The sequence below is a fragment of the Nannospalax galili genome, unplaced genomic scaffold (assembly GCF_000622305.1).
Source record: "Nannospalax galili isolate Female #2095 unplaced genomic scaffold, S.galili_v1.0 scaffold888, whole genome shotgun sequence".
Lineage (NCBI taxonomy): Eukaryota > Metazoa > Chordata > Mammalia > Rodentia > Spalacidae > Nannospalax > Nannospalax galili.
In genome coordinates this window covers 1,333,611-1,360,131 of record NW_008357921.1, presented here as the reverse complement: position 1 = coordinate 1,360,131, position 26,521 = coordinate 1,333,611, and the positions used below count along the sequence as shown (strand labels likewise).

At 40.5% G+C, this 26,521-nt stretch overlaps 1 protein-coding gene across 8 annotated transcripts in view; it reads right to left on the bottom strand.

Moving 5' to 3' along the window:
* Kiaa0753 (KIAA0753 ortholog) overlaps positions 1 to 26,521 on the bottom strand; it is a 62,987-nt gene that overhangs the window by 14,481 nt on the left and 21,985 nt on the right. For 6 of the 8 annotated variants that reach the window (XM_017794991.2, XM_029557470.1, XM_029557469.1 and 3 more), the window contains 9 exons: positions 18,106 to 18,338; positions 16,571 to 16,737; positions 14,829 to 14,948; positions 13,802 to 13,888; positions 13,485 to 13,574; positions 8,027 to 8,105; positions 6,949 to 7,032; positions 4,629 to 4,814; positions 3,349 to 3,430 (listed from right to left, as the gene is read on the bottom strand). In XM_017794991.2, coding sequence (XP_017650480.1) covers positions 3,349 to 3,430; positions 4,629 to 4,814; positions 6,949 to 7,032; positions 8,027 to 8,105; positions 13,485 to 13,574; positions 13,802 to 13,888; positions 14,829 to 14,948; positions 16,571 to 16,737; positions 18,106 to 18,338 — 1,128 coding nt within the window. Of the gene's footprint in view, positions 1 to 3,348; positions 3,431 to 4,623; positions 4,815 to 6,948; positions 7,033 to 8,026; positions 8,106 to 13,484; positions 13,575 to 13,801; positions 13,889 to 14,828; positions 14,949 to 16,570; positions 16,738 to 18,105; positions 18,339 to 26,521 lie in introns of all 8 variants that reach the window. The other 2 variants (XM_029557471.1, XM_029557472.1) reach the window with 2 other exon arrangements.

Here is a 26,521-nt window from a genome sequence, read left to right as displayed (position 1 = left end):
CTTTGAGAAAATAAGCAGTTAAACCACAGATGGGGGCAATATCTGCAAAACCCGAGTAGAGACACTGCCCAGCGAGGGGAGGGAGAGTGGACTGGGAATCACTAAGGCACACAGAGGTTTCCTTTTTCTAGCAGGCGGTGGGGGGGGGGGGGATAGGCAGGTAGGTGATAAAATGTTCTGGAATTGACAACAATGCAAATATAGGTGCTACTTTCAAAACAAAAAGCAGGCCTGGAAAGATGGCTCAGTGGTAAAGTGCCTGCTTAGCATATGCAGGCCTGGCTTTGAGCCTCAGGAGGCAAAATGCAAAAAGAAGTCCAAAACATGTCTGACAAGAACTTATGCCTAGAACACACAAATAATCTAATTAAAAAATAAAAGGGCAACCTACTGAAAAAAATGGACAAAAAGATTTTGGATACTTCATAAAAGATGATATACCAATGGCTAATAATCACTTGAAAAGGTTCTAAATACTACTTATCAAGAAAGTGAAATTAAACACTGTTAAGCTGCCCAGTATACCCCTGATGGATCAGTTACAATTTAAAAGACTGACACCACCAAATGCTGTCATGGAAGTCAAGCAAGTGGAGCTCAATGGAGGGAATGTAACATGGTTCAGCCTCTTCGGCAAAGTCTGGCAAATTTTATAAAGTTAAGTACACCTAGCATATGACCTAGCAAGTTTACTCTTAGGTATTTAGCCAAGAAAAATTAAAACTAATAGTCCTAGCCAGGTGTAGTGTCGCATGCCCTTAATCCCAGCACTCAGAGGCAGAGGTAGGTGGATCTCTGTTAGCACTGAGGCCAGCCTGGTCTACATAAAGAGTTCCTGGCCAGATAGAATTCTTGGACTAGATAATGAGATCCTATCTCAAAAACAAACATAAAAATCCTGATGATCCACACAAAGACTATATATATTGATACATTCACAGAGACAAGGTTTCTGTGTGTAGTCAAGGCTGACTATATCGTTCAGGCTAGACCTCTTGGTCCTCCTGCTTCAGCTTCCTGAGTACTGGGATTACAGAAATGTGCCACCATGCCTGGTTTCTGGTTTAAACTTTTTTATTTTTATTTTATGTGTATGAGTGTTTTGCCTGTATGTAGGTGGCCTATGTTGTGCAAAGCCTTCAGAGGCCAGAAAAGGGTGTTGGAACCACCATGCCTCAGATTTATTCTTTTTTTTAAAAAAAATATTATTTTTATTTTATGTGTATGAGAGTATTGCCTACATGTGTAAATGTACCTGTGTTGTGCAATTCCTGCAGAGGTCAGAAGAGGGCGTCAGATCCCCTGGAACAGGAGTTAGAACAGTTGTTAGCTGCCACGTGGGTGCTGGGAACCAAACCTCTACAAGAGCAGTCAGTGCTCTTAGCCACTGAGCCATCTCTCCAGACCCCAGATTTATTCCTTAATAGTTCTAAATTAGAAGAAACTAAATACAGACTCATAAGCAAACAAGCAAATTAGATGTGGTATATGCGTACCAAGGAGTACTACTCAGAAAATTAAAAAAGAAAAAATGAACTAAGCAGGGCATGGTGGTATACTTTTAATCCCAGCACTTGGGAGTCAGAGGAAGGCAGACCTCTGTGAGATTGTGGCCAGCCTGGTCTATAGCAAGTGCCAGGCCAGCTGAGGTTACAGGAAGAATCTATCTCAAAAACACAAAAACAAGGGACTGGAGAGATGGCTCAGTGGTTAAGAACACTGGCTGTTCTTCCAGAAAGCTCAGGTTCGATTCTCAGCACCCACATGGCAGCTAACAGCCATCCGTAACTCCAGTTCCAGGGGCTCCAATACCCTCTTCCATCCTCCATGCATACTGCATGACATGAGATGCACTTATACACATGCAGACATAACATTCATACACATCCAAAAAAAAAAAAAAAAGAAAGAAAAAAGAAACCAAGTGTGGAGGGAGAGGCAAGTGGATCTCTGTGAGCTCAAGGCCAGCTCCAGCTCCAGGGAGACCTTGTCTCAAAAAGACCCCCCCCTCAAAAAAAACCCAAAACAAACAACAACAAAAAAGTAAAGGAACTACTAGCAGGGTAAATGATAGACCCCATGATGCTTACATCCTACTTCCTGAAATCTGTGTTACCTCCATGGCAAAAGGCACTTTAAGAATCTTGAGATGGGCAGGGGGAGTATCCCTATATGTGATCATAAATGTCTTTACAATAGGCAAACAGAGTAAGATCTGACCACAAAGGAAAGAGTTGACTGAGGAAAGACTTGGCAGTAATAAGGCCACATGCTGGGGGAATGGCAGCAGCAGAAATGGTAAGAAACTTAAGGAACAGATCCTTTCCAGGAGCCTCCAGAAGGAACCAGCCCTGTCAGCATCTTGCCTTCAGTCTTTCAAAACACTCCCAGACTTCTGACCTCTAGAACTGAGAGAGAATACATTTGTGTTCTAACTCACTAATTCATGGATTACAAATGTTATCGCTTTTGTTACAGCAGCAACAGGAAAAAAGAATGGTCACAAATCTATAAAATGCTATCTAAGTGAAAAGCATCCCGGCAAGAACACATACTTGAGCAAGAGGTCACCCCTACACAAACCTCTAGATTAGTCAACACTGGTGGCTGCCTGGCACTAGGGCACTGACTAGGAAGAATATAAGAGAACTTTCTGAGTCAATAGCTTGTGCTGTGTCTGGATAGATTCATTTGTCAGCAAACCCCCTCAAATGATGAAGTTGAGATCTGTGCATTATATGTACATTTTATAATTAATTAATGAATTAATTTGTATGCATGTGAAGGTCAGAGGACATGGCTATCAGTCCTCCTCTCTTTCCACCTTATTTGAGGTGGGTCTCTCTTGTTCACTGCTGCATCAGCACCACAAGCTTCTGGTGATTCTCATCTCTCTGCATCCAATCTCCAGGTAGGAGCATGCTAGGATTACAGACACTGTGGTACCGCACCTGGCTTTTATATGGGTTCTGGGGATCTGAACTCAGGTCCCAGGCTTATTCAGCAAGCACTACACTCACTGGGTCATCTCCCTAGCCCTTACATGTAAATTTTATCTCAGAAAAACAACACCACAAAGCCATAAACAAATATGAAGCTCAAGCTGATATTGCATGTTTGGGGGGAGGTGTACTGGTGTCTGGCAATTTACTTTGAGATACATGGGTAAGGTCATTTGAAATGTAAAGATGAGATGAACTAAGGAGAGAGGGGTAAACAGAGCAACATATTAACTGTACAACTTAAAAGACGGGGGTTTCAGTAACCACTACAATTTTTTCCAACTTTTCAGTATGCCTGAAATCTTTTAGAAGAAAATACTGGAGGAAAGGTGGGGGAAACACCTACCATTTCTTTCTTCGTGCGTCCATAAATGAGGGTCAGCATATACGATTTTATTATATCTTTGGCGAACTGTCTCCTGGTATTTCTTTAAAAAAGAAAGTTTAATTTATGAGAAAAAATAAGTTTCATTATAAACCAAAAGTAGTTGGATGGAAAAAGTTCAGCAGACACAAATAATACAGAGACAGTGCTGGAATGGGCATCTGCTGGGCCAAGAAGCAAGTAGCTCATGAAAAGAAGCCTAAGATCTGCAGCATGATGCACACCACCTCAAGCTCCACCAGCTCATCCTTGGAGCCTGCTGTGATGGCAGACACATTATGTCTCTTGTCTACCTATGGACCACCTGTATTTTAATTTCCATTTGTTTATGTTTCCATTTCTTCAAGAAAAGGAAAGCAGTTAAGAGTAAGATAAACTGTGTATCTTTAACTTTTCAAAACCAACCAAAAATTATCTTCTTTATAATGTTTCTATTTAACAACAAAGAAGAATGAAATTTAATCATGATATAACTAAAAAGAAAATGCTGGGCATGAAGTCAGAACTGGACAACCTTTCTAATTCTTCCAGTAATTTTTTTTATGACCTTAGCCATACCACTTCCTTACTGGGTCAAGATTCCTGTTCTTGAATGATCCAGTGGTTGAGATGGCTCATATTTGAGATCAAAAAGTTTATGAGGAAAAGCATTTTAAAAAAAAATTTTTTTTATTTATATTTTTTGGTCTTTTTGAGACAGGGTCTCCCTGTAGTCCCCGCTGGCCTGGAACTTGCTATGTAGACCAGGCTGGCCTTGGTCTCATGGAGATCCACTTGCCTCTGCCTCCTGAGTGCTGCTAGGATTAAAGGAGTTTTAAAAACTGTATTTGGAAATTAAAGAAAGTGAAGCTATCTAGGACTTGAAAGGATCATACTGCAGAGGCAACTGAATGGTGCCTATAAACTGACTGATGCAAAAGCCCAGGGTTCAAACTTCAGGACCAAGACCTGGTTCAGTGTTTTCAGAATCACAAGTTACTGTTATCAGGAGGTAAATAGTATGGACCAACCATTTACTGGGTTAAATGTCAGACATTTGCTAAATACTTTATATCTTATTCCGTCCTCAAAACCCCCACTCACAGACAGGGTAAATGACTACATCAAAGTCATACACTTAGCAACAGAACTGGGACTTAAGAACAGGATCCCAATGGCTCTGCCATATTAAGTGTCAGCAGCATGGGGGGTGCAGAGGTAAGCACTCAGTGGCAAAACAGGCCAGCAGCCCCAGACCTTACTTCCATCTCCTCCAACCGGAGCAACATGGTCTCCAGATCTGGGTTGTCCTTGCTATCCCCCAATGTGGCCAAGGTTCCCGAGCCCATGATATTAGCATGAGCCATAGCCCAGAGCTCATGAGCAGTATCTTCCAAAAAGTCACCCATCTGACGAATATCGTTGGATTCAGAATTGACATCAGCAGCCTACAAAATGAAGAAAGGGTGGAAATATGATACAGAGAGAACAGAAGAATTAAGGATTGCTGCTGATCCTAACAACCCAACAGCACAGTGACCCAATTGGCCGAGATTCTATGCCAGAACAAACTTCCCAGTGAGTATATAACATAAAGCACTAACCTTCAGCACAATCCGTATTAGTCATTAAATGATTTATGATCTAAGAGAACCTTACCAGCTTCTCTTGATCTTATATACTTTAAATCCATAAAGTACTTTATAGTTTGCATAGCATTTCTACATGCATTGTATTTTTCTTCATTCTAATACATGTCTATGATCTGCTCTGAAAGAGGTCTTTGCAAAGACTGTCTTCTAGGAGCTGGCAACTCTTGCAAAGGACTCAGGTTGGTTCCCTGTAGCCATATGACAGCTAACAACCATCTGTAACATGAGGTCCATGGGATCCAACACCCTTTTCTGGCCTCCACAGGCATTGCACACATGGGTGCACTTACATGCAGGATAAACACTCATACACATAAAATAAAATGAAAATAAAATTTTTAAAAAAAAAATATTTTTAAAAAAGAAATGCCTTCGAGATAAAGAATGAGACATTCCTAAGATTAATGTCTGGCTCTTCCCTTCAAAGTCTGCAACTTTGGGCAAGTTTACTGGGCCTCTCTGAATCTGTCTTCTTATTTGTATTATGGCAATAACAGTCTTGTATTTCAGAGTTAGAAGGATTGCCTGAGAGCCTGCATTGGGACACTTAGCACAGTGCATGGCACAAAATAAAGACACACAGTGAAAAGTCACTGCTAAAGCAATTAAAAAAGAAAACCTGAGGCCAGCCTGGTCTACATAACAAAGTCCAGGTCAGCTGGGGCTACAGGGACAAAAACGAAACAAAACAACCTTTTTCACAGTTTATAAAAGTATAAGGAAATGAAAAAAAAGTTTAACCTTAAAGAAAAAAAAAACAGTTGAATGACCAATATTATAAAATTACAAACAAAAATCTAGAGACAACCTGACCAACAATACAGGTCTAGTTAATTAAGATATGTGTGTGGGCCAGGCAGAGTGGCCCATACCTTTAATCCTAGCACTTGGGAGCAGGAACAGGCTCTCTGTGAGATCGAGGCCAGCCTGGTCTGGTCTGCGGAGCAAATTCTAGGCTTGCTGGGGCTATAAGGAGATCCCTTCTTTTTTTTTTTTTTTTTTTTTTTTAAACTCACTATGTAGACCAGGCTGGCCTTGAACTCACAGAGATCTGCCTGCCTCTGCCTCCCAAGTGCTGGGATTAAAGGCATGCGCCACCATGCCTGGCTCTTTTTTTTTTTTTAGGGAAAAAAAAAAAAAGCTATAGCCAAAATAGTGCCTGATAATTACATGGTAGGTATGATCTTGAAATCTGCTCTCTCCCTGCTCCTAAGGCCACTGAGCTGGTAGAGCTTCAACTTCCTTCTAACTTCTTTATACCTGCTCTGTCTGTTACTAGCTTTGAGCAATTACAGCAACAAGCATCTTTCCAATGCTTAGAAAAATTAAATGAGTGCAATATGTGCCTTCTACTCCAAAGCCCTTAAGGCGAGGCAAGGCAGGAACAGTCCCCTACACATTGAAAGCGAATCCTCCAGAGGAAGCAGAGTGCACAACAACAAAATAGGCTTTTATTTTTCAATGCTTTCATTCCTTTCTCGAACCTTTTCTTCTCTCTGCTAGGCCCGACACTGGTCATATACTAAGCACTAAAATCCTGTTTGCCTAACAAAAATATGAGATGTTAAGAATAAAGGAAATTAGGCCAGTAAGGAGCTAAACTAGGCTGAATGAAAGGAAATGAGGGCAGCTACTCTTCTGCTGTAGGCCATGAGCACTCAGGGCCACAGCGTATCCACAATCTGTCATCAGGGAGATAAAAGAGCCACAGACAAAAACCTGTGGCTCTAGACACATCTCTGCTGTTTGCAAGGCTAAGCAAAGTCAAAATGCTAAATATGCACTGTAAGAATTAATATACCAGATTGGAAAAATAATTTTCACTCTCCTTGAGTAGGATAATGTAGTGTTTGCAAAGTAATCTGCATATCATTTTCCTTTGACTGGAGACATTATCATATAATAATACCAGAATACCAACAACACACACCTGCTCTGTAGGCTGGGCTGCTTCTGCGTTCAATGACGGACGATCCTTCAAATGATTATTTGCTTCCACAGAAGAATTAACTCTCTATTAAAACAGACAGATACATTCATGGATTATAAAAATTCACAACTCATATTAGTACAAATGAACTGTGCTGCCAGAATAACTTCTGTGTGGAACTATTCATCAGCTCTAGCTGTATTAAAGCTTTTTTGCAACAATTAAAGTACTTTGTCTTCATGAAAATAACTGCCATGTGTTGTTCTCAGCTCTTCGGATTTTTTCAGCCCTCAATTCTGTAAACACTGCCAGAGTAGCTGTGTGCATTTATGCAAGTCATTCAACTTCTCTGGTCCACGGTTTCCTCAATGGTCAAATGAAGAGGTTGCACTATTCTACCTCTAAGAACTCTCCAAGAGGTTAGTACTCCTGAGTTTTCCATGGACTATAGTTAAATTTAACACTTCTTGGACCCAGAATGACATTCACTTAAGGTTATAATATTCTTTGGTAGCTTCATCTATTATGCATGCAAACACCATGGCTTCTATTTCCAGGGTGGATCCTCTGGATCTTGTCACTGAGCTTAGCTTACTGCTTACAGGAGCGTGACACAATGCCTTGGTATGGATGTTAAGTCATTTCATCTTTGAGAAAGTCCTTGTCTGTACAGATATCCAAATCTCTCTTTTCTGTGGTAAAATAGCCAATCATTCTAAGCTACCGAGGTCACAGAGACCAGCACTCAGGGGATCATTAAGTGAATACTACCATTGCCATAGACTGAGTAACTAAGAATAGAAGCCACTCTAAACTCTTTCCCCAAGTTAAAAAGTCACCCTTTTTAACAAGCCCTGCTCTCCCCCACCCCCCCATTCCCTGAGGACACATGGATAGTGTGTAGGTGGTATAGGGGTGGCAAAGGGCCCCAGCAGCACTGAACTGCAGGCTCAACAGCCCTGTGGCCTACCACCAGCAAAGAGATACTCGGTCCTTTTAAAAAGGTCAATGTGACCTCTACAGCAACTCTTTTCATTTCAGGACTTCCAAAGGCAAGCAAATGAGATGAATTTATTACCTGGGCCTTGAGCAAGAGGGGTTTCAAACGCTCCAGAACTGCCTCCTCTACCTTGTCTGCTAACTGGGTGGCAGAAACACTATTTAAAAATAAAATTGAAAATTCAAGTCAGAAGTCAGAATATATCCTATTTATTCTGTGTATTTATCTAATCACTCCAGTGATTACAAACCCTACAGTGCTCCTCTAATAGCAATGACCATGCACTTCCCCTGGGACTTATTAAATGTAGATTTGGATTCAGATAGTCTAAGGCCAAAGTTTCCAACAAGCTCCCAGATGAGGTGGCACTGCTAGTGGCCCCATTTTGCAAGGAGAATTTCTATCAACATCCGAAGAAGGGTGTCAGGCTCTGAGGACACCTCAAAAAACCTTACAGTTGCCTCTGAAAACCTGAAGCGGGTGGCAGACTGAACAGAAGGAACTAATTTTGTTCCCTTTGAAAACTCTAGCAAAATAGAATTATAAACTCACAAGACAAGGAGATAAAAAGGAAATGTTGGAAGACAAAGGACAAAGTAACTTGCTGACCTGAAAAAGCTGAATTCTAGGGCAGGAATCAGGAAAACTGAAAGCCCACGAAATGTGGATCACTAACTTAGGTATGCATTTGGTAGTACCAGACATGTCTAGGCTTCAGGAGCTGGCAGGTGGTAACTGAACATGGTACACAGGAGCAAAGTGTGTTTAAGAATCCAGACCCAGGGTTCCCTTTTCCTACTGTGCAGTTTTAGGCAGCCACTTGCCCCCATCTCTAAGGAAGTCTAGCTGTTCATTCTCTGAAGGTTGTCTGGACTAGTGATGACCCTTCACAGATAGGGCTGCAGTTCCTTGGAAGGAGGGTGCACATACAGATGCTGAATGCTTAGCCAGAAGACTTCCAGTCCCTCCCAGCTCAACTCCTAGGTCAGCAATGCCCAGATGTTCATCCTCTGGGCAGAAGGTCAAAAATCTCCTCTCTGGGGGCTGGAGAGATGGTTCAGTGGTTAAGAGCACTGGCTGCTCTTCCAGAGGACCCAGGTCCGATTCCCAGCACTCACATGACAGCTAACAACCATCTATAACTCCAGTTCCAGGGGATCTGACACTCTCTTCTGGCCTCTGCAGGCTTTGCACTAACTACATGGGTATACTTAACATACAGGCAAAACACTCATACACATAAAATCAAAATCAGCCAATTAAAAAAACCCTCCTCTCTGGTTAGCCCAACTCACCCCAAAGAAACACAAAAGGCCAATAAAGGGCCCTCAGCAACAATCTATCTGACTGGCCCTCAGCCCAAGTTCTATAACCTTGTCATCTCAGGATGCTGGAATAGCTTCTATCTCATATATCTCATCTGACATACACAAAGTTATTAACCTGGACAATAAGACTAACCATAAGAAAGTTTGGGGGCTGGAGAGATGGATCAGCAGTCAAAGAGCACTGGGTGCTCTTGCAGAGGACCTGAGCTCAATTCTCAGGACCCACGTGGTGGCTAACAACTGTCTGAACTCCAGTTTCAGGGTTTCCAGATACCCTCTCTGACCTCCATGGTCATTGCACAACATGGGTGCACTTATGTACATGCAGGCAATACACATACACATAAGATAAAAATAAATAAATATTGGGGTTGGGGATTTAGCTCAGTGGTAGAGCACTTGCCTAGCAAGCAAAAGACCCTGGGTTCAGTCCTCAGCTCTGAAAATAAATAAAATTTTAAAAGTTTGATAAATTGGTATTAGTTGGAATTTAAAACTTCTAGTCATGGGGCTGGAGAGATGGCTCAGTGGTTAAGAACGCTGGCTGTTCTTGCAGAAAACCCGGGTTTGAATCCCAGCACCCACATGGCAGCTAACAACTGTCCTTAACTCCAGTTCCAAGGGATCCAACAGCCTCTTCTGTCCTCTGAGGGTGTTGCATGACATGGGTGCACTTACCTACATGCAGGCAACATACACATACACATAAAATAAAAATAATTTTTAAAAAACTTCTAGTCATTAAAAGCCATCATTAAGAAAATATATAGTCAAACTATAATACTGGAAGAAAATATTTGCTGCATATATTTGGCAAAGAGCTGACATCCAGAAAATATGAAGAATCCAATAATTTTAAAAAAGAGGACCAGCGAGATGGTTCAGTGGGTAAAATGCTCTTGCCACCAATCCCAATGACCTAAGCTTGATACCTAGGGCCCACAAGTTGTCATCTATCTCCACATGTGCATTGTGGCATGCACATGAGTGCCTGTGCATACACATATACACACAATAAATAAACAAATAAATAAATGAAAAGATTTTAAAAAATTTAAAAACAAGAGACTAGAGAAATGGCTCAGCAGTTAAGAGCACTGGCTGCTCTTGCAGAGGACCTGGGTTCTGTTCCCAGGTCATGGTGCCCACATGGTGGCTAACAACCATAGTTAACTCTAGTTCCAGGGATTTTCTGCTCTCTTCTGGCCTCCATAGGCACTGCATACACGTGGTATACTTAAATGCAGGCAAAATGTTTTAATTGTAAAGAATTAAAATAGGCAAAAGACTTGGACATTTCATATGTAGCATTAGAAAGTGTTCATGATCACCAGTCATCAGGGACATGGTAATCAAACCACCATGTTCTTATCAAAAAGACTAAAATTAAAGACAGATAAGATCAAATGTAAACAAGGATGAGGAACAACTAGAAAAGAACTCAGAATTGTCAATAGAGTAAAAATAAAATAAGATCTCACTCTCCCTGGCCAAAGGACCAAGAAATGGGTAGCCAAGGAAAAAAGGAATTATTTAGAATATAACTGCCTAACCATAAAAAGAAACCTGTGCCATATGGTGGCAAAGAGAGCAGACAGCAAACAAACACATGGAAAGATGCTCTGCATCATCTTTGTAAGGAAGCAGGTCATTAGCTGTGGGGAAGAGTACCACCACACACCTATCACAATGTCTAAAGCAAACCCAGTGATACCCTCAGTGCTGGCAAAAATGTAGGACAACTGGATCCCTCAAACACTGCCAGTAATATTAGAAAATATTTGGACAGTTTTATAGAAAACCAAAATGTACAACAAGCATACAACTCAACAATTTTACTCTGGGCACTTAGTACAGAGAAATAAAAACACAATCATACAAATGCCTGTACATGGATATTTATATAATCTTTAATCACAATAATGCCAAACTGAAAACAACCCAGATGTCTCTTAGTTGCTTAACCAGATGATGGGTGGTTAAATTATGGGATTCAAATTAACAAGAAAAAGAATGCACAAAATAACATGAAATGACCTGGATGGATCTTCAAAGAATTGTCAGGAATACAAACTAATTCGAGGGCTGGGGAGATGGCTCTTGGGTAAAGGAACTCACTGCCAAGACTAGCACCCTGAGTTCAATCTCCAGAACCCACATGGTAGAAGGAAAACAAGACTCCTCAAGGTTGTTCTCTGAACTCCACACATGTGCACTGTGGCATGCTGCCCCTCACCACCAAAAATAAATGCAATTTAAAAAAGTAAGCTCTAGAAGGTAATATATGGTATGTTTCCCTTAAGTAACAATCTTAAAACAATAAAACTATAAATGAGACCAGATTAGTAGCTGCCAAGGGTTGCTAAGACAAGAAGTACTGTAGTAGGAGAGTCAGCATGGCACAGGAGGGCAGCAGTGGCGATGGGTCTGTGCTTGACCGTATCAACGCCAGTCAGTCAAATGGACCCTCTCTGTGAAAATATTCACATGCTAATTGTAGTCCAAGTTTGCTAGGACATTATGTTGACAGAACTGAGTAAACAGTAGCCAAGATTTTTCTTGGTATTATTACAACTTAGCATGGATGCATAATTAATAATAAAATGTTTAATAATAACAAATTTTCCACTAAAAATCTCTTCCAAATAAGAATTCTACAATATGGCTAATAATACATATATGATATTAGTAAATATAAGTGTAGAATTGGCATGTTTAGGCTTGAAATGTCTGAAAAGACTTCTTCCCTCCTTTCCTCCCATTTATTATATTATTTTGGTTTTGTAGAGATAAGGTCTTGCTATAGGCTCAGGCTGGCCTCACGGCAATACTCCTGCCTTGGTCTTCCAAGTGCTAGTCTTACAGACATGTACCACCTCTGAGGTGGTCTGCCTTATGTCTGCCAAGACTCACACACGCTCTTGCTTGATGATTTCAGTAGGGCTCCTGAACACCCTGAGGGAAGCTTAAAGTCTGGTTATGATCCAGACTCTGCAACCTATTTTCTTGAGTCTTCATCTAATATCATTGCCCTTCCCTTAGTTCAGCTCAACTTGTGCTTCTCATTTCCAAAATTAAGTAGGTTATTGGCAGAAATGCAAACATTGGTAGTAGATACATGAACAAAGGTAATGAAAAGATTAACACAGGAATCAGGACAGTAGCTGCCTCTACAAGAAGGAAGGTGCAACCAGGGACATCCTAGAAGCTTCTACAACAATATTACTTGGCTTAGGAGGCAGTACACAGGTATTCGTGTTGTAATGTTCCATATTAGACATGTGCACTTAGTATGCTTTTCTATACATATGACACATTTAATCTTTCATGAATGAACATACACAGAAAACAATAAATGAGACATGAAAAGACAGGTGGGGAGGAGTCAGCAATCAAATTTTAGCCCAATGTAAGGTTATACCTTCCAATGGCTAGAGATGACCAAGGCGTAGATGCCTCCAACAGCAGTGACCACCCCATCAGAGACATGTACACATACATGCTGGCCACTTACTTCTTGGAGACAGGACAGAGGCTGGAAGCATCAATTAGGGGTAAAAAAATCCTTCAGATCCTAAGATTCAGTGATTATGTAACTTGAAATCTCAACCATAGATACGTTGGCCCTCTCATGAGAGAACCACAGCCCTATAACTGGGATTGAATGCTCTTGTCATTGAGATAAAATGTACAGATGTTTCAATGAGTGCTTTGTTCATCTGACTACAGGATGAGTAATTATCAAAGGTAGAAAAAGTCAACTGTGGCAGTGGCAGCAGGTCTACTACATCTAAACATACTGCTTCAAGCCTAGTTGGCTGGCAGCACTCTTAGGGAATGAATGGGGAAAAAAGCAACCTCTTCTGAAAGCCTCAGACTGCATTCCAGCTATCATGTGAAACAAAAGCATCCATACACTCACACACAGACCACATATGTCTACTCACTTTCTGACCTTAGGAAAACTAGCCTCTTCTAGAGAAAAGCACCTTTGAATGTGACAAATAAGCAAACACAGCTTACCAATTCTCCTTTACACACTCCATGCAGGCATGCAAGTGCTCATTCATGCATTCATTTATTCATTTATTCATCCACTTACACCTAGAATGAGGTGAGGTCTAACAGTTCCAGCTGGCTGTTAAAACTATCTGGATCAATTACAGTGGGTATTCATCCCCTATTACTCCTCAGAAGGAAACACAAACCTTAATTTCTGAAGTCTATCCATTTCTTCAGCTTTCAGTTCATTCAGCTCCTTGGTTCTTCTCGAAGTCTCAGCCTCAAGCCAGTCAAGCCTAAAGGAAAGTATAGTCAGGCCAGCTCTCCTCAAGGCAGAGTCAGGACTCCCTTAGCTTCTGTCTTGGCTCCACCATAGGCTTCCTAGGTGGCTCCATAGTCTTAAGGAGGCAGAAAGCCAGTAAGCACAAGAAGTGCAGCTGACATCAACAATTGACTCACTATCAAAGGAGAGGATGCAGAATAAGCTTGCCTACCTTTTTCTACCCCAGAAACAAATGTTTACCTCTGTTTTTGCATTCTGTCCATTTCTTTGGCTTCCAGTTCTTCTAGTTCCTTCAGTTTTTTGGACTCAGCATCTAGCCAAGTGAGCCTAACAGACAAGAGTCAAGACAACCATGCCTCATTGCCACAGGGTGTCATTACCACAGACATAAAGCAGAAGTGAGAGCCCACTCCCCCAATTCAGCACCAATCCTGGCTCCATTAAACGACTTGAGAAGTAATGTAACCCCTCTATACCCAAGAAACCCTCCACACTATGCTCCTTTAAAGGGATACATACCTATGAACTTCAAATTAGTATGTAGAACAATAAGAAGCTGCCTATAAGAAAACCAATCATCACTGTTCTCAGGACTGCTTATAAGAAAAGGGCTGAAGATTGAATTGGGGCCTCACACGCTAGACACATGCTCTACCACTGAGCTACTCCCCAGCCCTAATACCCACTTTCATTTGTGCTTTTCCATAATTACAAGGGTAATTTCAGCCAAACAAATGCAGAGCAAGCTGTTTTCACTGCTCTTTTCCTTCGGAATGCTCTCATTACATCCCCCATATTTAAATCCTGCCTGTTCAAGTCCTGGTTTAATTTCCCCTTCCCTGCATAAAGCCTCATTCTCTGCAGCAAGAGGTAAGCTCTCCCCCTTCTGAATTCATTCAGTTCTTAGAGTATATATCATGTTCTATCTTGAATCACAGCTAATTTCATATATTCCCTGCTGGTTGCAAATAAGAGGGACTGGGATTATGTCTTATTTGCTCTTTTTTAAAAGGTACACAGAGCATACGACTGTGCCATGCACAAAACTACCAAATAACACATATAATTTTTGAATGAATGAAATAAGAAGGAATAAAAGAGGGGTGGGCCTGTGGTAAGTTTAAGCTGTAGAGTGTAATAGAAAAGCTCAGTAACCTACCTTTTAAATAATCATCTTTACGACAGAAGGACAAGAAGGGGTTTGTTTCAGAGTCTATATAAATGGAGCCCTTTAATTTTCAAAGATTTGAAAAATGCCAATACAAACCTGGCTGCTTTCTGCTCAGCAGCACCTTGCAGCTGACTTCCCTCGTGGGTGTTTTCTTGCTGGAGAGACTGTTCTTTTGTAATATCTCTAGGGCTGGACTTCACCTTGAGCCATGCGGTACTGCACAAAATGGAAAAGTGTGCCTTTTTAAATCATTCAATGCATGTCCTGTGAGTCCTCCCAAGAGCATTACAGGAAAGCTCATCTATGGCTGGGTGCCTGGTGCCTGCATGAGAAAGGAATGGTAAAGGGCAAGATCTCTTAGCTCCCAGGCCCCATGTCAAAGGGCGGGGAGAACCCTTTGTCTCAAAGAAGCAGTCACTATTTTAATGAAAAAACACTGTCATAGAATACAAAACGTAATTCACAAAACCTGCTTTATACAGATCTGAGTGACGAATAGGAATAGTATTCTAAGTTCTATTCCTGTAGGTGTCTGTGTAATGCCTCGCACAACACCGTGATCCAGGAAGCCTTAACTACCCTGCTTCTCCACCCACCACACACTTATTGTATATCTGGTTAACAGTGCAAACTTCACTCCACTGATGCTTTATATTACCAACTGAACTCACATCCCTGTGTTAACATATATAAAGATATAGAAATCAGAACAAGGTAATGAAAACAAAACAAAACAAAATCACACAATAAAATCAGAAGACCAGCTTTTGGTCACAGCTCTGTGATGTGAGCAAACATAAAATTCTTTTAGTACTGTTTCTTTCCCTTTACAGTGAAGCTGATGGGTACCCATTACCACTGATTCAGACCATTCACAATCACAAGGGGACTCCCTCGAGCAGGCTGCTCCTACTGTCCACTCACACAGCCAGCTGCCCTTTCCCTGTTCTCTTCACATTATTATTTTGGCTTTCTTCTTTGCACTGCTCAACCTCCTGGTTCTTTCCACTGTGCTGTTGAAAACTACCAAATCGTGGCAAAAAAGATCCCCTTTATGTTCAACCAAATCCCCCAGAGCCTATTTCAAACTGGACTGTGCTCTCCATAAGGACAATATCTTCTCTCTAGTCCTGTGGGATGGCAGCTCCACACTGTCCTCACGCTGTGAGGGTGGGTGACAAGACAGTAATCTAGGGAAACACGGATGAGTTCATAGTTCACAACTATCTTGATGTGGAATAAAAACTATTTTTTTTAATGTATATGAGTGTATTGCCTGAATGCATGTAAGTGTGTCCGTGTCATGCAGTGCCCATAGAAGACAGAAAAGGGTGTCAGATCCCCTGGAACTGGAGTTACAGATGGTTGCTAGCCACCATGTGGCTGTTGGGATTTGAAACTGGGTCTTCTGCAGGAACAGTCAGTGCTCTTAACTGAGCCATCTCTCCAGCCTGAAAACTATTTTTATATAGTTACACATTCAGCAAAGATTCAGTGATTGTCTATTATATGTAGGCATTGGGCATTAAGAGATAAGAGGGTTACAGTGCCTAGCCTTAGATAAACAGAATCTGCTGGTAGAGGAGACAACATAGTCTATGATTCTACAATGACCCATACCATTAGGCACTGTGGTACTCCACCCATAGCCAGGTCCATAAAGGTATCAAGAGGGTTTTAGACAGAAACTTCATATTATCACTCACCAATAAGCTTTTCTGCTCATTGGGAAGAATTAAGCTTATGAGTCTATTTGCTCTAATGTATTTATCACCTTTAATCTGTGAAAGAAAAATACAACCACATACTCAAGCTCATACCCTTGAATTTTTGCATACCACTTAGGAGATGCCGGTGGGGATGTGGGGTTTGGAGGTATCCAAGGAGCCCTATGGTCTTTCACAGGCTGTCGGTTCATTTTTAATCTGGATGACACTGTTGTCTGTTGCAACCTGCTTTTGCTGTAAGGTTGGCTTGGTCTATTTCTTTCAGATCTGTGGAGTCCCTGTAAGAAGTAAACATGAATTACAAAGCCAAACAAGTATCAAAGACAGTCTGGTTTCAGCCTCTGACTCACTGAAGCTCGAAATGCCTCTTTGCTATTCATGTATCCATTCTAAAAGCTAATAGAAAAAGAATGTGAGGAGTTTATAAGTTATACTGAAGCAAACCTAGAAAGGGGTACACCTAGGACCCTTGGCTCTTCCGCATACATATGCAATTTCTTTCCTTAATTCTCAAATTTTTAAAAGCATTTAAAAAATATTTTATTTATTATTTTTACTTTATGTGTATATGTATATTGCCTGCATGTAGGTAATGTGTCGTGCAATGTTCGTGGAGGACAGAAGAGGCCATCGGACCCCCTGTAGTTGGAGTTACAGACAGTTGCTAGCTGCCATGTGGGTGCTGGGATTCGAACCCAGGTCTTTTGGAAGAACAGCCAGTGTTCTTAACTGCTGAGCCATCTCTCCAGCCCCCAAAACTAGAATTTTTTAAATTCCATATTGTTTACAGGTAAATTGCAAAATATTCTTGGTTAAGACACTTAAACTTTCTGAACCTTAGGTTTAACTACAAGGAGTCACACAATTTTAAATATCATCGGGCATGAAGCCCTGTCTTTTGAGACAAGAATCCAGTAGAATTCTTACAGGCTCAATTCTGACTTCCCAACAACCCCATTTCAAGTTTATTTAGGAAAGAATGAAGACTTGATCCTAACCCATGATCTGTCAATAACTGGTAATCTGTCAGTCTCCTTTTTCCAGGGTCATGTGACAATATGTGGGCTTGCTACAAAGGCCCCTGGACAGCACCACTGAGCAGGAGTCCCTGTAATGACTGGATTGAACTAGGAGGTGTTCAACTGGTCCATTTTCCATTGTAGGACACTATGGAAGTTTTAGATAGAAGTTTAAAATGTAAGGTAGCTTCAGATCACAAGTTGTAACTACCCAGCTAACTCCAAAGGCCATGTTAAAAAACACTCACCTAAAAGGGTTCTTTAATATTCAGTGGCTATTGTGGATCAATATTTATCTTTAGCAGGAACAGAAACAAATCTTCTCAAATCTCACACTTTCAAATCTTGGAATTTTAAAGCAAACTGCCCAATTAGGAGCATGACATCAAATTAGTTAGGATCTTACTGAACCAGGGCAGGTCAGAATACCGTGTCCCATCCTAACTGGTTTTTGTTAAGGTACAAAACAAATATGGAACCAAGCTAAGCCAGCTTAGATTGCTGGACTCAGGGCTCTGGCTTCTATCTACGCCAAAGGAAATGCTGGTCCTGCTCCTTACTAGCTTGTATGACCTTACACAATATCAGATTAATATGAACGAATCCCCAAAAGGAATGACTTCATACTTGCTGTAGTGTGGCTGACTCCAATGGATCTTTCTTCCTAAATGGCATGTTCTCCATCACAGTCTTCTTTTTCACTGCTCTTGGTTTTGCTACGGCTAATGCTTCATCTTTGAACCCTGTATTGTGGCCCAAAATAAATGGGGCTTCTTCTGGAACAATATCTGCATCTAACACACCAAGTTCACTCTCCAGCCTCTGAGTCACTGGAAGCTCCCCATCAGGCTGATACATATCTACATAGGGATTTCAGAGGAGAAATGAAAGAGAAATGAAGGGAAAGTCTGCTCACACTACACAGGTGAGAATGACTGCACAGCACATAAGCTCCTAACAACTAGCCTCATCCTATGAAAAGCACGGTGCTTCAGTGGCCAAACCTGCTGCTCCCCTTACCTTCATCACTATAGCTGTAATTATAGACTTCCAAGCACCATGGTCAACTGTGGGCATCTTAGCAACCCCATTTACTGATTTTCCTGGTCCCTGTCTGTGGTCCTAACTCTAAAATATCACTTCCTTCCTTCTGATCCTATCCAGGTTGGCCTCTTAGGATCTCTAACTATACAAGAGTCCCTTAACTGGCCCGCTGCTGATCTCAGTCACATTTCTGCTGGGTTGCCACATTGCCTTTCTAAAATGGAAATACAACATTGCTTCTCTACCTGAAATCTTTAAGAAAAAACTCATAATTTGACACAGAATACAACATGAACTGTATTCAATCCGCAATGAGAAAGGAAATGAAACCCTCTTTATTTAAAGACGGGATAAGGCCTATATAGACAATTCTGAAGACTCAATTCAGAAGAATAGTAAGAACTCTTACTACTAAGAGGGTTCAGCCAAGTTTCCAGATAGTAGAGCAACATACAAAAGTCAGTATCAAAATACCTACTTAGGAAATATAATAGGAAAAATATCCCATTAACATTGGCAACAAAAACTGTAAGGGTACTGAGCATGTGACTCAGTGGTAGAGTGCTAGCATTTGTGAGGCCCTGGGTTCCTACAAACAACAATAGCAAACAAACAAACCTCTTAGAAAAATGAGGAGGAAATCTAATGAAAGATGTATAAGACTTTTACAGAAAAAAATTTAAAGATTTTTATTTTATTTTTTCAATGCTGGGGCTTACATCTCTAGTCAATAAAAGGTAAAAACTTCCAAGGACATGAAAGAAAAACTGAGTAATTTCATGAATGAACAGACTTAGTACTGTAAAGATGTCAATTCTCTACCAAGTACTCTATAAATTCAAATGCATAGCAAATTAAAATCTCTGTGTGTGTGTGTGTGTGTGTGTGTGTGTGTGTGTGTGTGTGTTTATCTAAACAGACTGAACTAGCTGGGTATGGTGGCATACACCTTTAATCTAAGCACTCAAGAAGCCTGGTCTACATACAAAGTTCAAAGCTGGCCACCACCACCAAACAACTAAACAGATTGATCCTAAAATTCATATGCAGAGTCAAATCCTAAGACCTAAGAATTAGCCCACTAATTTTGAATAATAGCAAAATGAGGAGTGTGGTAGAGGCGGAAGTCTTTCTTAACCAGGGATGGAGTTGGCAAGAGTTTCAATGATCAAGGCAGTGTGGAGAGATGCAGGAAACAATGGGACAGGATGTGTGTGACAAATCAGTGTACACACACACACACACACACACACACACACACACAAACTCGGCTGTTCAGTCTGAAACTATTAGTCTCCACAGATCAAAAGCAAAATGGAATTCGTGCCCCATACTGAATAGCACTTAGCTTCCAAACAGCATGAAGACCTAAAGGAAAAATCTCAGCACTTGGGAGGCAGAGACAGGGGGATCTCTGTGAGTTTGAGGCCAGCCTGGTCTACATAGTAAGTTCCAGGACAGCTGGAGCTACAGGGAGACCCTGTCTCAAAAAGACCCCCCTGAAAAAAAGCTAGGAGAATACCATTGCATGCAAGTCCATCCATAGCCAATATTATACGAAACAGGAAAACTCAAAAGAATTTCCATTAAAATCAGGAACAAAACAAGGATGTCCATTCTCTCCATTCCTGTTCAACATAGTACTTGAAGTTCTAGCTAGAGCAACAAGACAAATGAAGGTGATAGAGGAGATACAAATTAGAAAAGAAGAAGGCAAAATATCCTTATTTGTAGATGGTTATGATTCTATACATAAAAGATACTAAAGAATTCACCAGAAAACTCCTACAGCTCATTCAGCAAAGTAGCAGTATATAAAATGAACACCCAGTTCAACATAGTACTTGAAGTTCTAGCTAGAGCAACAAGACAAATGAAGGTGATAGAGGAGATACAAATTAGAAAAGAAGAAGGCAAAATATCCTTATTTGTAGATGGTTATGATTCTATACATAAAAGATACTAAAGAATTCACCAGAAAACTCCTACAGCTCATTCAGCAAAGTAGCAGTATATAAAATGAACACCCAAAACTCAGTAGCCTTCACATGTAACAACAACAAACATACTAAAAAAAGAAATAGGGAAACAATCCCATCTGTAATAGCCCCCACAAACATTAAATATTTTGGAATAAATCTAACAAGGAAGTGAAGGATTTGTACAATAAAAACTTTAAGACATAGAAGAAAGAAATTGAAGATACCAGAAGATGGAAAGACCTCTTGAGCTCATAGAAGAATTAATATTGTGAAAATGGACATTCTACCAAAAGTAATCTACAGATTCAATGCAATACCCATTAAATTCCAACACAACTATTCACAAAAATTGAAAAAAAATCTCAAATTTTATATGGAAGCATGTGCACACACACACACACACACACACACACACACACACACACACACACAATAACCAAAACAATCCTGAAAGAAATGCTGGAGGTATCGTCATCCCTTAATTCAAATTATACTACAGAGCTATAGTAATAAAAACAGTGACAGTGACACATTTATCAATGGAATAGAATTGAAGACCCAGATTTAAGTCCATACACTCACAGTCATCTGATTTCTTACAAAGGGGCCAAAACTACATATTGAACAAAAGACAGCATTTTCAACAAAGTCAACAAAGGATGTTGTTCAAACTGGATAGACACATGTAGAATGAAAATAGATCCCTATCTCTCACCGTGCATAAAACTCAACTCAAAACGGACCCAGGACCTTAACCTAAGAACCTGATACCCTGAAACTAATTGAGGAGAAAGTAAGAAATACATCAAATTTACAAGCACAGGAAAGGACTTTCTGAACAGGACTCTGATAATGAAGGCATTAAACCCAACAATTGACAGATGGGGCCACACGAAACTGAAAAGTTTCTGTACAGCAAAGGGCATCATTTGAGTGAAGAGAATCTGCAAAATGGGAAAAAAAATCTTTACCAGCTATTCTGTTAACAGAGGGTTAATAAAAGAATTCAGAAAACTAAATATCAAAAAGACAAATAACCCAATTAAAAATTGAGGCAAGGAATGAAACAGAGTTCCCAAATAATTAAACACAAATGGCTGAAAAATACTTTAAAAAAATCTGTTCAACATTTTTAGCCATCAGGGAAGGGCAAATAAAAACTACTTTGAGATTTCATCTTATACCAGCCAGAATGGCTAAGATCCAAAAAACAAATGACAACAAATGTTGGTGAGGATGTGGGGAAAGGAGAACAGTGGGAATGTAAACTGGTGCAATCATTATGAAAATCAATGTGGAGGTTCCTCAAAATGATAAAAATAGAGCTCCCATGTGATCCAGCCATACCACTCTTGGTCATATACCCAAAGGACTCTGTATCCTACTACAGAGATACCTGGTTCATTCGTGTTCACTGCTGCTGTAGCCAGGAAATGGAAACAACTGATGAATGGATAATGAAAGTATGGTACATTTACAACAGAAAATTACTCAGCTGTTAAGATAAACAAAATCATGCAATCTGCAGGTAAATAGGTAGAAGTGGAAACATTCATCTTAAGTGAGATAACCCAGACAGACCCAGAAAGACAAACATCTCATGTTCTTTCTTGTAAGTGGACGACAGTGTCCAATCTTCAGATAGGTGTGCTTCAATTGGAAAATTCCTAAAGATTAGAAACTGATAAGGTGTCATATGGGTAGTTCATGGGACCTAGAATTCAGTTGTATAAATGGGAAAACGGGAGTCAAAAATAGGATGGGTTGAATGGGGTGGAGAATGGGAGGATGGGGCAGAAGAGAGACTAAGAGGAGGGATAACTAACACTAAAGGTCTTTTGAAAGAATTATGTAGAAACCTACCATGGAAGCTTCTCTCAACATATACAATACAAAAAGAGTTTAAAGATAGTCACCCTATAATAGTGCTTAATGGGCTTAATAGGCTCACAAATGAAAAACCTAATGCCAGGAATGGACTCCCTCTTTTGGAGTTGTTGGCCAGAGATCCCACAGATTCTCAAACGATACTAGCTATTGCCACAGCACTGGGTTACCCATCAGAATTGATGGTAAGACCCTACTGCTAAGAACACTACATATCTGAGTCACAGAACAAAAAGAAATCAAGCTGGTATTAACCTTGAAGCCGTATCTCTGATGCCTAGCTTTCAAAGTACTGGAAGTGGCTATATTACCAACAGTAATAGAAAGGTAATCATCTACCTTACCCAACTGTGCACCCTGCAAGCTACACAGCAACTGGCTTGGCAAAATACGGACAACCGTGACAAAAATATTATTTTATTTATTATTTTTATTTTATGTGTATGAGTGTATTGCCTGCATGTATGTGAGTACACCCGAGTCGTGCATTGCCATGGAGGTCAGAAGAGGGCTTTGGATTCCCCTGGAACTGGAGTTAAGGACGGATCGTAGCTGCCATGTGGGTTCTGGGAATCGAACCCTCATGGGGCTGGAGAGATGGCTCAGCAGTTAAGAGCATTGACTGCTCTTGCAGATGGACCCGGGTTCAATTCCCAGAACCCACATGGCAGCTACGAACCGTCCTTAACTCCAGTTCCAGGGGAATCCAAAGTCTTCGTCTGACCTCTGTAGCATTGCACAACACGGGTGCACATGCAAGCAATACATTCATACACATAAAATAAAAATAATAACATTTAAAAAAAAAAAGAATATTATAAGAGTAAGCAATAACCTTCTGAGCAGATTTAAGGCCTGTTTCACAACAGGGAGTCCATATCTGACACTGTTTACTGTTATCAGGGCAAGAATCTTTGCCTAGGCAAATCACAGGACAAAGGGGAGAACCTACTACTACCATTCTGCTGAACAGACATAATATTAAACTGACTCACAATGGCTTCTTGTTATATCCATGATTAGTACATCCCTCAGCTCTCACCAGAGAAGGTTACAGCAGATGGTGATTAACACAGAGACCCACAGTCAAAGTGCATAAAAGACTGCAGAGTGCTCAGACCTAAATGGGACATCTATATCATACCTTCTCTTCCAAAGTCTCAAGGATCATTATGGAAGAGAGGGAAGAAAGATTGCAAGAGCCAGAAGTGGTAGATGGATACAAGGAAACTGTGTTGTTTGAACACCAGAGGTAGTTGTACATATGAACCCACAGCACTTATGACAGCATGCACAAGACCTGTGCAAACTCAAACCAGACAGGGGCCCAGCATGGATGGGAGAGGAGGGCAGGAAGCCCCAACCCTGGCTGAGGATCTACTGACAACTGATAGATGGTAGGAGAGGGAGTCAGTTTTCCTTACTGGTGTGACACTTCAATGGAAGACCAGAACTCAGGACATGGACCCACACCCAGGAGCACTTAGGAGGCACAGATTAGAATCAACAGGCCTTAAAAAAAAAAAAACAACAACCAAAAACTAACTAAATAAAAGGATAGATAACAATGAGGACATGAAATCTGAGTGGGGTGGTGGGTGGAGGGAGAGGGAGACGGTCTGAATGCAACCAAAGTACATTGTGTAAAATTTTGGAATGAATGAAAACTTATTAAAAAAGGGTAGAATATTGTCATCAAGATGGAAAAGACTTTCTTTTTTAAAAAATGATTTTATGGGGCTGGAGAGATGGCTCAGTGGTTAAGAACACTGACTGTTCTTGCAGAAGACCTGGGTTCAAATCCTAGTACCCACATGGCAGCTAACAACTGTCCACAACTCCAATCCCAGGGAATCCAACAGCCTCTTCTGACAGGCATAACACTCATACACATAAAATAAAAATAAAAAATAAAATATTTTTAAAAAAATGATTTTATTTATTTTTATTTTGTATGTTTCCCTGCATGTATGTAAGTGTACCATGTGTACACAATGCCCATAGAAGCCAGATTAGATTCCCCAGAACTAGAAGCATTAGATTCCAGAAGCATTAGATTCCCCGGAACTAGAGTTATGTACAGTTGTTAGCCACCATGTGGGTGCTGGGAACCAAACCATGGTCCTCTGCAAGAGCAGCTAGTGCTGCTGAGCCATCTCTCCAGACTCAGAAAAGATGTTCTTAAATTCAAATAAGATATTGACATATTGGAGGTTAATTACACTAAACTAAAGCTTTTGATAAAAAAGATACCATAAGTCAAATCTGGAAGTAGTATCTGCAATGCATATAATTAACATGGGATTAACATCCAGATAACATAAAGAACTTTAAAAAACCTATAAAGAAAATAAACAGTACAACAGAGAAATGGGAAAAGGAAACTGCAATTTAGACAGAAAATATGAATTTTCAATAAAGTATGAAAAGATAATCAACTTTATCTAATAATCAGGAAAATTCAAGCAATAAGATAACATTTTACATCTATTAGTGTGGGAAATTTTTAAGTATGATAATACGACATAAAAGGAGGGAAGGGTTGGAGAGATGTCTCAATGGTTAAGAGAGCAGGCTGCTCTCGTAGAAAACCCAGGTTTGGGGGCTGGAGAGATGGCTCAGTGGTTAAGAACACTTACTGTTCTTGCAGAAGACCTGGGTTCAAATCCCAGCACACACGGCAGCTAACAACTCTCCGTAACTCCAGGAGACCCGACAGCCTCTTCTGTCCTCTATGGGCATTGCATGACACGGGTGCACTTACTTACATGCAGACATAACACTCATACACGTAAAATAAAAATAATAAAATATTAAAAAAAAAAAAGAAAACCCAGGTTTGGTTCCCAGCACCCACATATGCAGCTAACAACCATCCCTAACTCCAGCTCCAGTGTATCTGAAGCCTGTGGGCATCACATAACATGAGCATACTTACATACATGCACGTAAGACACTCTAATACATAAAATAAAAATAAATAAATTTAAAAAACAAACAAGGGGGGAGGGAACTCACAAACTACTAGTATAGGAGTGAACTGGCCAAACTCCTTTGAAGAGCAACAGAACTGTATCACAAGCACACACTCAGCCTAGTGGGACTCGCGTGTATGTACACAAAAACAGGAGTATGGGCTTTGATTTCATCCTGCCACTGTTTGTAAAAGCAGAAATCAGTCGACATAGTGGCATATGCGTGTACTCTCAGCTACTTGAGGCTGAGGAAAAAAAGAGTGCATGATTGCAGGAGTTCTGGGCCAGTCTGGTCAACATAACAAGACCTTGCTTCACACACACAAATATAAGGCAGAAAACTGGAAACAACCCAAATGTTCATGAATAAAAACTAAAAAAAACAAACAACAAAAAACCCAACTATGGTATAGTCATACAAAGATTTTTAAAATCCTCTGAGGGGGATGGAGAGATGGCTCTGAGATTAGGAGCACTGGCTGCTCTTGCAGAAGACCTGGGTTCGGTTCTCATACCCACATGGCAGCTAACAACTGCCCATAACTCCAGTCCCAGGGGATCCAACACCCTCTTCTGGCCTCCACAGGCACTGCATGCATGTGGTACACTTACATACATGCAGACAAAACATCATACACATAAAATAAAAATAAATCAAAATACAAATTTAAAAAAATATTTTGAGGGGCTGGAGATATAGCTCATTGGGAAGGAACACTTGCTGTCAAAACCCATATGGTGACTCACAACTGTAACTCTAGTTCCAAGGGATCTGACTCTCCCTTCTGGCTTTGCAGGCAGAAGACATGCATGTGGTGCATACACATACATGCAAGGAAAACACTCATACATATAAAATAGCCATAAGTAAATCTTTTTAAAAAAGTCCTCTGAGCTGGGAATGTAACTCAGAGGTAGACAGCTTCCCCAACATACAAAGCCATGGGTTTTAGTCCTAGCACTGGGAAAAAAAATGGAATTCACCATTGATATGGACAAGTCTTACAAATTTAAGTAAAAGGGAAGCAATGCAGGCTGGTGCATACTGAAGCTATCATGTGCATAAAAAATATATTGTTTATGAGTACATACATGAGCAATACAAATATAAAAACAGAACAGGCTCATAATGGAAACCTCTGGCGAGGAAGAGGG